General features: G+C 37.4%; 1 protein-coding gene across 2 annotated transcripts in view; it reads right to left on the bottom strand.

Moving 5' to 3' along the window:
* Positions 1–782: 782 nt before the first annotated feature.
* The window catches only part of MATCAP2 (microtubule associated tyrosine carboxypeptidase 2), a 62,943-nt gene continuing 45,108 nt past the window's right edge, over positions 783–18,617 (bottom strand). For both annotated transcript variants that reach the window (XM_047763658.1, XM_047763657.1), the window contains 2 exons: positions 5,176–5,273; positions 783–2,004 (listed from right to left, as the gene is read on the bottom strand). In XM_047763658.1, the coding sequence (XP_047619614.1) occupies positions 1,846–2,004; positions 5,176–5,273 (257 nt within the window). In that variant the 3' untranslated portion in view covers positions 783–1,845. The remainder of the gene's footprint in view (positions 2,005–5,175; positions 5,274–18,617) is intronic.

The raw sequence follows: 18,617 nt of genomic DNA, 5'->3' as shown, positions 1-18,617 counted from the left end.
GTAATATTAGCAGTGTTATTGCCTACAAATGTTGAATTTATAAGAATTTGGGCTTAAATCACAGAACATAAATATTGCCGTTTCTGTGCATATTTCAATTCCAGTTAAGACATTTTTCACAATTACCTTTGATAAGTTTGAAGATGAAGTCAGAAAACACTAAACAAAGCTGAAACTGAATGGCTCTGCTACAAAGAAATGCTACTTGAGGGATAAGAGTGATTTTCTGGTGTCTGGCTACTGTTGGTGCACTCTGCCCCCAAGCCCTGCACAGAGATGCACACACACTCCCGGATGGCACAGGTGTGGGCACCTTTAATGCTCCAAAAGGCCTGGCCTGCTACTGCCAAAGATGAAATGTGTAGCTTTGCAAGAACCACCATGTGCCAGTTAGAATATATCCTGTTTGTTGAAATATATCACTCTTCTTTGAGGCAAGCCCTTCTAGATACATGAAAGAGAAAAATCACATAACCTAATCTGCAAAAGAGTTTCTAAAATCATTTCCTAGTATGAATGTGAACCAGGCTTTGCAATATACATCTACCAATGTTAGCACCATATTTAAGCCTGAATTGAGGTAAAGATAAACTCTCAGACTATGGATAGAGATTACAGTATCAATTTTGCATGGAGTGTTTATAGCAGTATTCTTTCTGATCATTAAGTTGTTTAAACAACTTGATCCTAAGGGTGGTGTGTGTGTGTGTGTATGTGTATACACACACACACACATATATATATATATATATATATATATATATATATATATATCCAACTAATATATTGAACATCAAAAAGCTAGTGTATAAGCTTTTAGCAGGAGAAATGGAGCAAAACAGAAATCACATTTTTGAAATTCAAGCTATGTCATTATTGGCTTGATAAAGTCAAAGATTTTGATAAAATACTCTGAGCCAATATCGCAAGGCCAGTTATCAAGTGGCAATGCCCAGAAATTGTTTCTCAGAGCATTGTCAAATTTATTCTGGATGCTACCCAGTCAACATCTGGCTCCTACATGATTTGTCCCCCGCTTGTCGCTCAATTTCATAAAAAGGTTAGTTTCTCTTTCCCAACTATGTCAATTTATGTAGAAAAATCTCTCTGAAACTTGTACTTATCACTTACATGAAGATGAATAGGGAGGAAAGACCCTAAAACTTGGTTTTCATTTGTTGAAACATACCATACCCCTTGAAAATTTAAACCAAGTTTAGTCAAGGGATAACTGGACAAAAATAATTTTTACTTTAGTTCCTATAAGCTGATAAGATGAAATAATAACACGTACACTAATAAAAAACTTTTCAGAATGCTTTTTCCCCTCCCTTTAACATTACCTAACATATAAAATAAATAAGAAATCTTAAATATAGCTAGCTTTGGGGGATATACCACAAACTAATTTTTCAAAGGAGAACAATTACCATTATTTATTAATAAAATAGAATCTTGGAGTTTGAACAACACTGGAATTCCATCTCTAGTCAGAGCTGGTCTTGGTACTCAGGCAGGGGCAGTAAGACCAGTGCTTCACTGTTCAGGCAGAAGCTTATCACTCAGTTTGACCAAGATTCCTCAAAAAACACTTATCAGCAATATTTTCATCTGACTCTGTTGAGATTCAGATGAAAATAGGAGTAACTTCCCCTGCAGCCTATTGTAGGGAAACCGTTTAAGGTTTGTTCTCAACCTAAATACTCAGCTGAATACTGCAGATCATTCTTCAGAAAACTCATGTAAACAGTCATTCCTCTTTTATAAATCCGCTGGTGCTAGATGCACCTAATTGGTAGTATACATAGAGGTATACCTTAGCTATGTCTGCAGGAATGCTAATTACTATATAAGATCTTTCAGTTCCCTGTCGGTCAGTTCATTCACTTCCATGATCTTCTCTAAGTGCTCCATGTATCGGCCATGGTCTTGCAGAAAGTGAGGGACCCTCATGTTTTCAGTAACTGCCAATCCTTTTAAGCGATCCACGTCTTCGTAAGAGACCTGAAAAAAGTAAGATGGGTTAATTTCTAAATGTGAATACCAGTTATATTTTGAAGAGCAATTTCTTCCTTTGGTCTTAAATGAAACTTTTTTCCCAAATTACTCTAATATCCGAAAAATAACAAGATTTACTGTGTTCAACAAGAATGTATTTATCTGCCTCCTCATACCACTGCCATATTTTAAAGAGTAAAAAGTCAATATATGATTTAATAGTGTATCTTGGACCTAACGAAGTTTCTCTAGAAATTACACAACTAAATATATGTGGATCAAAGACCCTAAACCTAAACAAATCTCCTATTTATATTTCTAAATAAAAGAATGGAGAAAATTTGTAACCATATTACTAACTTAGGAAAATCAGCACAATTATCTATAGAGTCCTGTTTCAATTTAATTTGATAAATATAATAAATTGTTTTGTGTTAAAGTCTTTTGCATTTATTTTGAATTTTTTAAGGATTTTTTAAAATTTCACATCTCTTGGAGTTCCCGTCGTGGCGCAGTGGTTAACGAATCCGACTAGGAACCATGAGGTTGCAGGTTCGGTCCCTGCCCTTGCTCAGTGGGTTGACGATCCGGTGTTGCCGTGAGCTGTGGTGTAGGTTGCAGACGCGGCTCGGATCCCGCGCTGCTGTGGCTCTGGCATAGGCCGGTGGCTACAGCTCCCCGATTAGACCCCTAGCCTGGGAACCTCCATATGCCGCGGAAGCGGCCCAAGAAATAACAAATAGACAAAAAAAAAAAAAAAAAAATTCACATCTCTTTAACTTACTTGGGTAAGAAACCAATCTTTCACAGGTATTATAGTGAGTTTCGGGGTGAAACTTTTTTAGGTTCTATAAATTATTTTTGCAACTTTAAATTCCAAAATACGGCTAGCTTTAAGTACTATTATCTTCTGATTAACATTCTTCCCTGTTCAGTAAGAAGGCTTTAAATAGATCATGTTCGTATTAAATTTATACTTTAGTTACTTTTACTAAAATTATTTTATTCCTTATACCACTAGTGTAATGGAAATAGGTTTGTTGTTGACACTGGCATGGTTTAGTAATTTATCTGTTTATCTATGAGTTTATTATAAGGAGAGAATGAGTAAATATACTGATGTTGGAAAATAAAGTACTTATTTTAAGAGAAGGGAAGAAACACATATGGAATGGGAAGGGAGTTGTAAAAGGACTCTGTGGTGTCTTATTTGAATTAGAATGCCCTTATGATTTAAAACAAATACACGATTTGCTCATTGAAAAGCTCTGGAAGCATCAGCACCACAGGAGTGATGTGCAGACCCAGTGCTCAGGTCTTGTTTTCTAAATACCATTTCCCACTGAAAAGAATTAAAGCTTCCTTGGAGAAATATCTAAACTCAGATCTGAGTAGGAGAAGTATAAGATGAGCACAGAACATTTTACTTTGCCAGGAAATACGTAGATATGTTTTTAAAAAACACAGGAGCAGCCACTGGAAGAGCTGAATACTAAGAATAAATCCATCATCATACTACAAAAAAGAGGAATGAAACGTAACAGAATTCAAAGATCTCTATTTTGTTATCACTACTGTAGAAACTGCTTTGGGCACAGATCATCAATGGATGTTAAAATCACTCCTGAAAGACTGTTACAGAAGAGAACATTCATAGGTATCACCCCACAAATTATTAATACAATGGGGGGGAAGGTACCTTCACAATGGAGACACCTGACAGTAACTAACTTACCCAGTTGATCAAACACAGCATCACCAATAATGGGACAAAATAATATATGCTTTCTAACATGATGTGGTAAGAGAATGCATAACTCACTTTGGTATTCTTGGCAAATATGTTGAACCTGAAGCTAATTATAAGGAAACAATCCGACAATCCCGATTCTAGGAATTCAAGGAAATTGTCTTAGATTCTTAAAAATGCCATGAAAAAAAAAAAAAAAAAAGACTAGGAAGAAGAGCACTGTGTTATAGATTAAAAGAGAATAAAGATGATAACTGATGGCAAGGCAAATATCATGACTGGATCCTGGCTCATGAAAAAGAGCTACAAAGTATATTTTGAAGACAATTTGGGGAATATGAAGTGGATTGGATTTTTAGATATTACATGGAATCAATGATAAATTTCTTTAGAGAATCATTTGGCCATGTCAGAGAATATCCTTATTCTTGGGAGATACATGCTAAAGTATTAAGGGGGAAGGGTTATAGCTGCAGCTTACTTTAAAATTCTTTAGAAAAAAAAATATAATAATGGGTTGCTTTCTTGGCTACTGTTACTGTAAACAATGCCACAGTGAACACCGGAGTGGATATATATACACACACACACACATATATATATATGCACATATATATACACACACACACATATATATTTTTTTGTCTTTCTAGGGCCACACCCGTGGCATATGGAAGTTCCCAGGCTAGGGGTCTCATCGGAGTTGTAGGCACCGGCCTACGCCACAGCCACAGCCAAGCAGGATCCAAGCTGCATCTGCGACCTATACCACAGTGCACAGCAATGCCAGATCTTTAACTCACTGAGCAAGGCCAGGGATTGAACCTGCAACCTCATAGTTCCTAGTTGGATTCGTTTCCGCTGTGCCACAAGAGGAACTCCTGCACATGTATTTTTGACTTACAGTTTTTTCTGGATAGATACCTGGCCCAGGAGTGGGACTGCTGGACTATATGGTAGTTCTATATTTACTTTTTTAAGGCACCTCCATACTGCCCTCCATAGAGACTGCCCCAATTTACTTTCCTACCAGCAGTGTAGAGGGTTCTTTTATCCCACATGTGTAGCACAGGGAAATCTATTCAATACTGTGTAATAACCTATATGGGTAAAAAGAATGGATAGATGTACATGTATATGTATAACTGATTTACTTTGCTATATACCTAAAATTCACACAACTTCGAAAGTCAAGTATACTTTTTAAAAAGTTTCTTATTCCTTCTTTTTCTCTATTAACCCCAAAGAAATACTGTAATCTGGTTCTGTGAGAGAAGCATATTTATTCCCTCCTGTTATCACATAAAGGAAAATCACTCCAACAATAAAATAAAAAGTTTCAACTGAAGTCTTATTTAATTATGAAACAGCTGGAGGAAATATTGACCTGGTATGTTTGGAGACTGTGTGCCATTGGTTTCACTCACCTTCCCGAGGGCAGTTAACAGATGAAAGTCAATGGTCTCTCTATATCGGAGTATTTGCAGGATACCATCCAAGTATACCTGGTCCTTACTGAAACACCCTGGAGAAACCAGAAGAGTATTTACCTTCTGAGGTTTAGAAAAATTACTAAGTAACTACGTACCAGCCAATTCATTTTACTGTAGGAATCAGTTCTATATATAAAATATAAAAATAAAGATGGCAAATTAGAATTGAACTATTATCATAATATAAAATGTAAGTCTTGAGAAGTATCAGGAAAACTGCAGCCTAGTAGCTCCCCTTTAAGAATTCCTCCCTGGATCCCCAATTCCCATATTTAAAACCATGTTTTTTTGTTTTTTTTTTTTTTTTTTTTTGAGTTCCCATTGTGGTGCAGCAGACTAAGGATACAATGTAGTCTCTGCAGCAGCTTGGGGTTAAGGATCCAGCATTGCCACAGCTATAGCATAGGTTGCAGCTGCAGCTCAGATTTGATCCCTAGCCCAGGAATGTCCATATGTCACGGGTACAGCCAAAAACAATAACAACAACAACAGTTTTTTCCCTAAAAAAAAAAAAAAAAAAAACAGTAATTTGAAATTCATGACTCTTAACAGTTATCCCACCCTTACCCCCTACCATGTGATCATAAACTTAACTCCCATGATGCACTGAAGCTATTTTGGTGAGAAGAGCTGGGAGCAGATAGTTGTAGAGCAATAGGTCTCAAGGTGGGTGGCAATATGGAGACAAGGGATTACAGAAACTCCTGGTATTTAAAAAAATAATAACCTTTACCCCACTAAAATTAACTAGAGGTAAATTTGGTACTATTCCTCCCTATAAAAATATGAATTAGAATTGGATTTTGAAGACCATTAAGGTTTGTAAGTAGGAAAAAGGTATGAGATAGACATGGAAAATAGGAATAGCTCATGAGATCTGTACCTAGTTAAAAAAATGGTGTTCTGCTTACAAAGAAAATCTTCTTCCTATCATGATATAACTTGTGTAAATTATTTAAAATTTCGCTTTAGAATTAATGACTAGTATTCTACCAAGTGGAGAGTCATATTACAAAAGTATTATTAAGGAGTTCCCAAGATGGCAGAGTAGAAAGACCCTGAGCTCACCTCCTCTCACAGCCACACCAAAATTACAACTATTTACAGAGCAGCTATCAATGAGAAAGACTGGAACCTATAAGGGAAGATTTCTACAACTAAAAACATAAAGAAGGAACCACAACTAGATGGATAGAAGGGAAGAAAGTGCAGTATAGTCAAGACCCATATCCCCAGGTGGAAGACCCACAAATGGAAGAATAATTATAAGTACAGAGGTTCTCCCCAAGGAGCAAGGGATATAAGCCCCACATTGAGCTCTCCAGCTTAGGGGTCCTGCACTGGGAAGATGAGAGTGCAAAACATGTGGCTTTGAAGGTCAGTAGGACTTACGTTTTGAAGACCTAGAGGGCTGTGGAAAATAGAGACTTCACTCAAAGGGTACACACACAAAACATCACACACTCCAGGAGCCAGAGCAGAAGCAGTAATTTGAAAGGATTCTGGATCAGAGCTACCTGCCGATCTTGGGGAGTCTTCTGGAGAGACAGGAGGCAAATGGAGCTCACTCTGGGGATGCAGACACTGGTGGCAGACATTTTGGGGAGCTTGTTCTGACACTGGGTGGGGCAACATCCCTGAAGTCTTCTAGGCCCTGATTCCACCTACCAATGAGCCAGCAGTAGGCCCTGGGATCCTGAGGTTCTGCAGTCAGCCATGTCACGACTAGGTCCCACTAATTTAGAGCCAGAAGCATGTGCACAAGGCAGGGCCTGACAACCAACTAGGCTAGGATCCAACCGATCCTGCCACACCACTCACATAGCCCACCCAAACAGAAGGACCCATACAATCTTCTTTCTGGAAATCCCTAGAATGGAGTTTGCTGGGCGACAAGAGGGAAGTGTGCTGCTAGGATGCACAGGACATCTCCTATAGAAGGCCACTACTCCAAGATCAAGAAATGTTACTAACCTAGCACATACATAAAAATACAAATAGAAACTTAGACAAAATGAGGCAGCAGAGAAACATGTTTTAGACAAAGGGACAAGGTAGGGTAGCAGCAGAGAAACATGCTCAAGAAGAAGGAACAAGATAAAACCCCACGAGAAGAACTAGGTGAATGAAGTAGAGCTAGGCAAACTACCTAAGAGTTCCAACTAATCATCATAATGTTGGTGTCTCATTGTTTGACTGACTTCATTAAGCATGATAATTTCTAGGTCCATCCATGTTACTGTGAATGCCATTATTTCATTCCTTTTAATGGATGAGTAATAGTCCATTGTGTGTATGTACCACTTCTTCTTTATCTAATACTCTTGTCAATAGACATTTAGGTTGTTTCCATGTCTTGGATATTGTATCGAGTGCTGCAATGAACACTGGAGAACACGTGTCTTTTCAAATCATGGTTTTCTCTGGATAGATGCCCAGGAGTGGGATTGCTGGATCAAATGGTAGTTCTATGTTTAGTTTTCTGAGGAATCTCCATACTGCTTTCCACAGTGGTCGCACCAATTTACAATCCCACCAACAGTGTACTAGGGTTCCTTTTTCTCCACACCCTCTCCAGCACTTATTGTTTGTAGGCTTTTGGATGATGGCCTTTCTGGCCGGTGTGAGGTGGTACTTCATAGTGGTTTTGATTTGCATTTCTCTAATAATCAGTGATGTTGAACATCTTTTCATGTGCTTTTTGGCCATCTGCATGTCTTCTTTGGAGAACTGTCTGTTTAGATCTTCTTGCCATTTTTTAATGGGGCTGTTCATTTTTTTGGGTATTGAGCTGTATTGGAGATTAATCCCTTGTCAGTCAATTCATTGCAAATACATTCTCTCATTCTGTGGGTTGTCTTTTTGTTTAGGGTTTCCTTTGCTGTGCAGAAACTTTTAAGTTTAATTAAAGTTCCATTTGTTTATTTTTGTTTTTATTGTCCTAACTCAAAGAGGTGGATCTGAGAAGATACTGCTTTGGTTTATGTTGGAGAGTGTTTAGCCTGTGTCTTCCTTTACGGTATCTGGTCTTGTATCTAGGTCTTTAATCCATTTGGAGTTTATTTTTGTGTATGGTGTTAGAGAGTGTTCTAATTTCATTCTTTTCCATGTGGCTGTCCAGTTTTCCCAGCACCACTTATTGAACAGGCTGTCCTTTCTCCATTGTATCTTCTCGCCTCCTTTGTCACAGATGAGTTGGCTGTAGGTACGTGGGTTGAATTCTGGGCTCTCTATCCTGTTCCACTGATCTATATTTCTGTCTTTGTGCCAGTAACATATGGTTTTGAGGACTGTAGCTTTGTAGTATAGTCTGAAGTCCAGGAGCCTGATTGCTACAGCTCCATTTTTCTTTTTCAGGATGTCTTTGACTATTCTTGGCCTTTTGTGCTTCCAAACAAACTTTAAAGTATTTTGTTCGAGTTCTGGGAAAAATGTCCTTGGTAATTTGATAGGGATTGATTGAATCTGTAGATTGCCTTAGGTAGTATAGTCATTTTGATATTAACTCTTCCAATCCATGAGCATGGTATATCTTTCCATCTATATGTGTCATCTTTGATTTCTTTCATCAGTGTCTTATAGTTTTCAGAGTACAGGTCTTTTGTCTCTTTATGTAGGTTAACTCCTAGGTATTTTATTCTTTTGGATCCAATGGTAAACAGGATTGCTTCCTTAATTTCTATGACTTTTCATTGTTAGTATATAGAAATGCAGTCGATTTCTGTGTATTAATTTTGTATCCTGCGACTTTGCAAAATTCATTGATGACCTCTTACAGTTTTCTGGTAGTCTTTAGGATTCTCTAGGTATAGTATCACATCATCTGCAAATAGTGATAGTTTTACTTCTTCCTTTCCAATCTGGATTCCTTTTCTTTTTTTTACTTCTCTGATTGCTGAGCCTAGGACTTCCAAAACTATGTTGAACAGTGGTGGCAAGAGCAGACATCCTTGTCTTGTTCCTGATCTCAGCGGGAATTCTTTCAGCTTTTCACCAATTGAGAATGATGTTAGCTTTGCTTTTGTCATATATAGTATAGCCTTTATTATTTTGAGGTAGGTTTCCTCTATGCCCACTTTCTGAACGGTTTTTATCAGAAACAGGTGTTGGATTTTGTCAAAGGCTTTTTCTGAATCTATTAAGAGGATCATCTTTTTTTTTATTCTTGTTTTTAATGTGGTGTATCACACTGACTGATTTGCGGATACTGAAGAACCCTTGCATACCTGGAATAAATCCCACTTGATGATGATGTACAATCCTTTCAATGTATTGTTGGATTCAGTGTGCTGGTATTTTGTTGAGGATTTCTGCACTATGTTCATCAGTGAAATTGGCCTTTAATTTTCTTTTTTTTTTTTTGTGGTATAAAATGCTATCACAATTACATGTGGAATATAAAAAAAAGGACGCAACGAACTTCTCTGCAGAACAGATACAGATTCACAGAGTTTGAGAAACCTATGGTTTCCAAATGAGACAGGTTGGGGGGTAGGGGGATGCACTGAGGGTTTGCAATGGAAATGCTATAAAATTTGGTTGTGATGATTTCTGTACAACTATAAATATAATAAAATTCATTAATTAAAAATATAGTGAAAGAACTTGTGAGAAAAATGGAAGCACAGAGCAAGAAGTTAGACGTTTTTAAACAAAAATTTGGAAAATATAAAGAACCAAGTAGAATTAAATATGATAACTGAAATGAAAAATACATTAGAAGTAATCAATTGTAGACTAAGTGATACAGAAGAATGGATCAGAAAGCTAGAAGACAAAGTAGTGGAAATTACTTCCACCTAACCGAGAAAAGAAAAAAGAATAAAAAGAAATGAGGACAGTTTAAGAAACCTCTGGGACAACACCAAATGCACTAATGTTTGCATTTTAGGGGTCTCAAGGTGAAGAGAAAAAGAGAAAAGGGGGCATAACTGAAGACATAATAGCTAAAAAATTCCCTATCCTGGGAAAGGAAACAATCTCCCAAGTCCGGGAAGTGCAGAGAGTTAAAGAATTAGCCCAAAGAGAGGGAGTTCCCTTTGTAGCTCAGCACGTTACAAACTTGACTAGTATCCATCAGGATGTGGGTTTGATTCCTAGCTTCACTTAGCAGGTTAAGGATCCAGGATTGCTGTGATCCATGGTAGCAGATGTGGCTTGAATTTGGTGTTGCTGTGGCAGCATCTGTAGCTCTGATTTGACCCCTAGCCTGGGAACTTTCATACGCCACAGGTGCAACCCTAAAAACAAAACAAAACAAAAGTGAGAGCGAGGGAAAGAGAATTAACCCAAAGAGAAATATGCCACAATACATTGTAATTAAAATAACAAAAATTAAAGATAAAGAGAGAATATTAAAAGCTGTAAGGGCAAAGTAACAAATAACACATAAGGGGATATCAGCTAATTCTTCAGCAGAAACCCTGCAGGCCAGAAGGAAGAGGCAATAAAGAGGAAATCCTACCACCAAGAATACTCTGTCTGAGGCTCTTGTTCATATTTGATGGAGAAATCAAAAGCTTTACAGACAAGCAAAAGCTAAAAGAGTTCAGCACCACCAAGTCAGCTTTACAACAAATGCTAAAGGAAGCTCTTTAGGAAAAAAAAAAAAGCCACAACTGGAAACAAATTATAAGATGAAAAATCTCACTAATAAAGGAAAACATAGAACATGCACAAAATCATCCAAACACAAAACTAGAAGGGAGGTTAAAAAACAAAAGTAGTAAAATCATCTATATACACAATAAGCAGTTAAGAGATACACAAAACAATTAGATGTATAATATGATAACCAAAACAGTAAATCACGAAGGAAGAAGCATACAACTGCAGGATTTTTTAAATGCTCTTGAAAGAGTTCAGCACTTTAAAAATTACATATATACATATATATATATATATATATATATATATATATAGACTCCAATATAAAAAGCTCATGGTAACCACAAAACAACGGTCTATGTTAGATATACACACAAAAAAGAAAGAGGAACAGTCAAGATGGCAGAGTAGGAGCTCCCTTGTGGCCTAGCAGTTAAGGATTCAGAATTGTCACTGCTGTGGCTTGAGTTCAATCCCTGGCTCGAAACTTCCACATGCTGCAGGTGCAGCCAAATTAAAAAGAAAAAAAATCACAATGAGGTATCATCTCACACCTGTCAGAAAGGCTCTCATCAAAAAGAAAACAAATAAATTGGCAAGGAGGTGGAGAAAAGTGAACTCTCATGCACTGCTGGTGGGAATGTCAACTGGTACAGTCACTGGAAAAATGTGGAGGTTCCTCAAAAAGATTAAAAATAAAAATAGAACTAACACATGTTTTAGCTATTCCATTCTTGGGTATACATCTGAGGAAAAAACAAGCAAAAAAAAAAAAAACCCACAAAAACACATACAACCCTTACCCCTAAAAGAATGAACAAACAAAAAAGATGTCAGACAGCTGTGGCATGGGTTCTATCTCTGGCCTAGGAACTTCAACATGCCATAGGCATGGAAAAAAGAAAAAGGATGCAGCGTAGTAGGATGTAACGCTTACCCCCTCCCAAAAAATACATCAAAGATACATCTATAGGAATGATTCTCACAGAAAACCTACTATACAGTAGCAAAAAACCTCAGACTTTTGAAAGAGCAAGGAAATATCCATGTAACTGGATAGGAAAAAAAAAAAAGAAAGTGAGAAAGGAATCAGAATGGAACTCTGGGAGGCAGCTGCGAAAGAAGAAAGGTTCCTTCATCCTGAAAAGTCTCCTCACTTGTGAGGCAATCAGCTGGGACAGAGTGGGGGCTCCAGAGCCTTGGAGGAGAATACAGCAATGGGTCTGCAGCAGCCAGAAAGGAGACAGGCCTGAACAGTCAGTGCCACTGCCCTATGCTCCCTAGCCTGGGGTTTTCTGCTGGTGTAGGAGAGAACTGCAGGCTCAAGCTTGGGCTTTGTAGATCAGACCCAGGGAGAGTGACAGAATTGGCTATGCAGAAACAGCCTGAAGGGACTGGAGTCTAGTGCGAATGCTGCTGAGGATGTATGCAGAGGAAGCCTGGGCTGCCTTGGAGGCCAGGGGCCATTGTTTGGGGTTGAGCAAAGGGAGGGGCAGGACCCACCATTATAGTAATGTTCCCTGCGTATTCTCTCAGGCAGCAGGAAATCACCTACATGAACTCCAGGAGTGGTTATAAGCCCCTGTTGCTGCCCTCCTAGACTCCAGGAATGATCCTGAGATGATGCCAGCCTTCAGAGATGGTCATGAGCTGCTGCTGCACTTTTGGAGTAGTCACAAGCCACTGACTGCCTCTGCCCTCTTGGGCTTCAGGAACAGTTGCAAACCACATCCATTCCTAATGTGTGTTCCGGATGCACACATGAGAGGCCATTGCTGCTGAGAACCCAAGGGCTGGGCACAAGCTGATGCATCTACACACCACTATCAAGGGGAAAATGGCCAGAGCACATTGAGAAATGAGGCAAGAGGCACTCATACTAAAATCAGCTCTTGCACCAAAAATGTTAAACCCACACAAGCTACACTGTGATGTTCTCACATATAAACAGCCCTCCAAGACCACAGCAGACAATTCTTCCTCCTAAACTCACAGAATAAGAGAAATAAATAAAATGAAGAATCAGAGGAACCATTCCAGTTAAAATAATGAGAAAATTACCCTAAAAGAACAAACAAAAAGACCTCCTCAGTCTAACAGATACCAATTTCAAAAAGAAAATAATGAAAATACTGAAGGAACTAAGAAAGCCTATGGACAGAAATGCAGAGTTGTATAAAAACCAACCAGAAACTATAAAGAGGAACCACAAAAAATTAGAAAACTCCTTTGCCAAGACAAAAGCTGAGCTAGGCAATGAATAGCAGAATGAATAATGCTTAAGAATGAATTGAGAGTGACTTGGAAGACAGAATACTGAAAATCACTCAATCAGGACAGCAGACACAAAGCCAAATGGAAAAAAGTGAAAGCAATATAAGAAACCTATGGGATAATATAAAGTGTGCCAATCTACATGTAATAGGGATTCCAGAGCAGAAAGGAAGAGGAAAAGATATCAAAAATAAATCTGAAGAAATTATGGCTAAAAACTTCCTAAACCTAAAGAAGGAAAACAGATGTCCACATATAGGAAGCACAGAGGTTCCCAAACAAGATAAAACCAAACAGACCTACAAAAGACATATAATAAAAACAGGAAAAGTTAAATATAAAGAGAGGATTCTAAAAGCAGCAAGAGAAAAATAATTACAAAGTAACTCCCATAAAGCTATCAACTTATTTCTCTACAGAAGGGAATGGCAAGTTATATTCAAAGGTCTGAAAGGGAAAAAAATCTATAACCCAGGATACTCTACACAGCAAGACTATCATTTTTCCCCCTTTTTGGCCATTCCAACAGCATGCAGAGGTTCCCAGGCCAGGGATCAAACCTGCACCACAGCAGCAACTAGAGCCACAATGGTGACAATACTGGATCCTTATCCTGCTGCACCACAAGGAACTCCAGGATTATCATTTAGAATAGAAAGAGAAATAAAGAATTCCTCAGATGGAGTTCCTGTTGTGGCTCAGCATGTTAAGAACCCAACACAGCATCTGTGAGGATGTGGATTCAATTCCTGGCCTTACTCAGTGGGTTAAGGATCTGGTATTGACACAAGCAGTGTGGCTCAGATACAGCACTGCTGTGGCTGTGGTGTAGGCTTACAGCTGCAGCTCTGATTCAACCCCCATTATGGGAACTTTCATATACTTCAGATGCAGCTATAAAAAAGGAAAAAAAGAATTTCTCAGACAAGCAAAAACCAAAATAAAGAAATACTAAACTTATCCTAAAGGAAATAATGAAAGGTCTTCTCTAAATAGAAAACAAAAAATCACAATTGGAAAGAAAATCACTTAAGAAAGCCAGTATACACATTACAAAAAAAAAAAGAAATCAAAAAATTACTGTGAAAGTGATGATAATCACAATGAACAGCAAAAGGATGAACATAAAGATGTAAAAGAGGACATAAAAATCATAAAATGTTGGGGAGGAGAAATAATAAAATGAAGACTTTTTCCCCCTCCACTAGAATGTGTTTGAGCCTTTATGAGTACATAGGCTAAGTAGCTACAGAAACGGGTTAATATATTTGCAAAACAGGGTAGCCGAAAGTCAAAAACTTACAGATTCACAAAAACAACAAACAAAAGAGAATATTATGTAAAAGAAAAATCATCAAACCTCAAAAGGAAAGACAAAAAGGGATAGAGAAGAAATATAAAATCAAAGGGAAAAGAAGATTTCAAATGGCAATAAATACATCTCTATTAATAATTACCTTAAATGTACATGGACTAAATTCTCCTGTCAAAATGCACAGAGTGACAGACTAAATAAAAACAAGTGCCTAAACTATGCTGCCTACAAGAGACTTACATTAGGGCAAAGACATTAGGGCAAAAGATTGAAAATGAGGGGATGGAAAAAGATATTTCATACAAATGGAAATGATAAGAAAGTGAGGCTCACAATACTCAGACAAAATAGATTTCAAAACAAAAGTTTTGAAAAAGGGACACATTTCTAGGGTCATTCCAAGAAGAAGTGAAGAAATACCATGCTCGTGGACTGGAAGAGTTAATATTATCAAAATGACTATACTACCTAAGGCAATCTACAGATTCAACGCAATCCCTATCAAATTACCAAGGACATTTTTCCCAGAACTCGAACAAAATACTTTAAAGTTTGTTTGGAAGCACAAAAGGCCAAGAATAGTCAAAGACATCCTGAAAAAGAAAAATGGAGCTGTAGCAATCAGGCTCCTGGACTTCAGACTATACTACAAAGCTACAGTCCTCAAAACCATATGTTACTGGCACAAAGACAGAAATATAGATCAGTGGAACAGGATAGAGAGCCCAGAATTCAACCCACGTACCTACAGCCAACTCATCTGTGACAAAGGAGGCGAGAAGATACAATGGAGAAAGGACAGCCTGTTCAATAAGTGGTGCTGGGAAAACTGGACAGCCACATGGAAAAGAATGAAATTAGAACACTCTCTAACACCATATACAAAAATAAACTCCAAATGGATTAAAGACCTAGATACAAGACCAGATACTATAAAGGAAGACACAGGAATGAAATACCAGCATTTTTAGCAACATGGATGGACCTAGAAACTATCATGCTAAGTGAAGTCAGCCATACAATGAGACACCAACAGCAAATGCTTTCACTGACATGTGGAATCTGAAAAAAGGATAGACTGAACTTCTTTGCATAACAGATGCCGACTCACAGACATTGAAAAACTTATGGTCTCCAGAGAAGACAGTTTGGGGGGTGGGGGGATGTGCTTGGGCTGTGGGATGGAAATCCTGTGCAATTAGATTGTTATGATCATTATAAAAAAATAATAAAATTGCGTCAAAAAAAAGGAAAAAAAAAGACAAACATCATGTGCTATTACTTATATGTGGACTCTTAAAAAAGGATACAATGAACTTCTTTGCAGAACATAAACTGACTCACAGACTTTGAAAAACTTATGTTTACCAAAGGAGACAGGTTGTAGGAAGGGGATGGGCTGGGGGTTTGGATAGAAATGTTGTAAAATTGGGTTGTGATGATGGTTGTACAACTATAAATATAATAAAATTCATTCAGTTAAAAAAAAAAGACTGATAGTTTCTAAGACCGTGTAATGTTTACTGTGAGTCCAACATATTATTATTCTGTTGTATACATTTGAAATTTTCATTAAAAATTTTTTTTTATGTAAAGAAACTAAAAAGTGATGTGCCTCCATGGGGTGTCAAGGGCAACATGAAACCTCTGTGCATCTGGGTACAGAGCATTAAATACCAGCAAAGGGATTTAAAAAGGCATCAGGTAATGGTAGGCATGTTCTGTTGATCTGAAGCTGAGCCTCGAGTGGCTCTGCATACATGAAAGGCAGGGGTAAGATGTCTTCCTCTTCCCAGATTCCCCTCTTGCTTGGTCTTGGCTCTCTGGCACCACACTTCATGAAACTATATCACTGGTATAAATTGTTCACATGAATTGGGCTGGTGACAAAACCATCACAGAGTTGGGAAGGTATTTCTAAACTCCGAACAAACAGTTTGAAATACTTTTAAAGAAAAATCGGTTGCTATGTTGAACTAATCTTAAAATGACTTAAAAGGAACACTTCCTAATACTCTTTTTTTAAAAGCATTTTTGTACTGCCTTATAATCTATTTCTTATTTTGTCAGGAACAACAACAACAAAAAAGTCAATAAACTATAATAGAATAGAATCTTGAAAAAAAAAACAAAAAAAAAAACAAAAACCCACAAACCAAAAAGCGTGAATCACTATGCTGAATACCTGAAACTAACACAATATTGTAAATCGGCAATCCTTCATTAAAAAACAAAAACACCTCTGTGGGTAATCTGTTATCTTAAAGCTACTGACAAACTCTTTTAAACTTTCTATTAGAGTAGCATGATTTACTTGGAACCAAAACTGCTTGCATAGATCAACATGAACTGTTTTCGTACTCTTTGCTTCTATTTTCTTTAGACAATAAAAATAATAATTTTCAAAAGTGCTAGAAATCCCCAGTGAAATTAATAGATTCAGGCAAGGATCATTGATACATGCTAAAACCATTACATGAGACTGTGTTGGGAGACAGGATATTCATATAGTATCACCTCACAGATCATTTATTAAAAAGGGGACAAGGAGAACGTAGTTTTACAAAGGAAAGTGCTCACAATCCCCACCTTAAATAAGGATCAAAGTTAGTGTCTCTAACGGTGAGACCCTGTCATGGGGTGGCTCCTGATCAGTGCAGTATCACTTATGTAGTGTTCTTGTCAAAATGTTTACCCTGAGTCTAATCATGAATAGTCAAACATATCCAGCTTTCGACCATTCTGTAAGAACAGTGGCCAGGACCTTAAGAGTCTCATGCTCTACCGACTGAGCTAGCTGGGCGACTTAACAGTGACCAGGACTTTAAAAACAGCATGATAAAAACTAAAAAGTGATGAAGTAGCTCCATTTTAAAAGAGGCTAAAGAGGTATGACCACCAAAAGTAATGCATGAACCTTGACTGGACCTAGATTAAAAAAAAAAAAAAAAAAAAACACTTATGAAAGACACTTCTGGAACAGCTGGGGAAATTTAAATATTCTGTATGAAGCAGTGGATAACACTGAATTAACACTCACTTTCTTAAGTGTGATAATGATATCTGTGTTAAGTAGAAGAGAATGTCTTCATTCTTAGCAGATACATGCTCATGTTTTTAAGGAAAGAAACGTCAAGTGTACAATTGCTTTTAAAAAGTCACAGAGGGAGTTCCCTTGTAGCATAGTAGGTTAAGGATCCTGTGTTGTCTCCACAGTGGCTTGGGTGGCTGCCATGGCACAGGTTTGATCCCTGGCCTGGGAGCCATGGGCGCAGCCAAAATAGAAAAAAATCACTGAGGATAGCATCAATAAAATGGAAAGAGAACCTACAGAACAAGAGAAAATATTTTGTAAATCATTATTTGATAGATTTTATCTAGAATATATAACTCATAACTCAATAATAAAAAGAAAAATAAATCAATTAAAAATGGGTAAAGGATCTAAATAGCTCTCCAAAGGAAATATAAAAATAGCCAATAACCACATGAAAAGAGGCTCAAGGTCTTCAGTCATCCGGGAAATGCAAATCAAAACCACAGTAAGATTACAACTTCACACCCACTAGGATGATTATAATATTAATTTTTAAAGTGAAAGTTGCAAGTTTTGATGAGGATATAGAAAAATAGAAACCCTCATATATTGTGGTGGGAATGTAAGATGGCGCACTTTGGAAATAGTGGAAGTTCCTCAAAAGGCTGGAAATAGAGTTACCTTATAACTCCAAAATTCCACTAAGTATATACCCAGTAGACTTACAAACATAAACTTGTGCACAAATATTGATAGCAGCATTGTTCGTTAAGAGCCAAAAAAGTGGAAACAACCCAATGCTTATTAACTGGTGAATGGATAAATAAAATATGCACTGGAATAATATTCAGCAATAAAAAGGACTTAATATTGATATTTGCTACAATATGAATGATCTTTAAAAACATTATGCTAAGTGAAAGCAGCCAGCTACAAAGGATCACATATCATATGATTCCATTTATACGCAATGTCTAAAACAGGCAAAACTAATAAAAGTAGACTGAGGGTTACTTATAGCTGGGAGCAGTGGGGAGAAAGAATAGAGAATGACTGCTCATGGGCACAAGTTTCTTTTGGGGGAGATGAAATGTTCTGGAATTAGATAGTGGTGATGACTTTAAAACTCCATGAATACCATTA

Source organism: Phacochoerus africanus, chromosome 16 (assembly GCF_016906955.1).
Source record: "Phacochoerus africanus isolate WHEZ1 chromosome 16, ROS_Pafr_v1, whole genome shotgun sequence".
In the NCBI taxonomy this organism is placed as follows: domain Eukaryota; kingdom Metazoa; phylum Chordata; class Mammalia; order Artiodactyla; family Suidae; genus Phacochoerus; species Phacochoerus africanus.
This window is presented reverse-complemented; position numbering and strand designations above follow the sequence as displayed.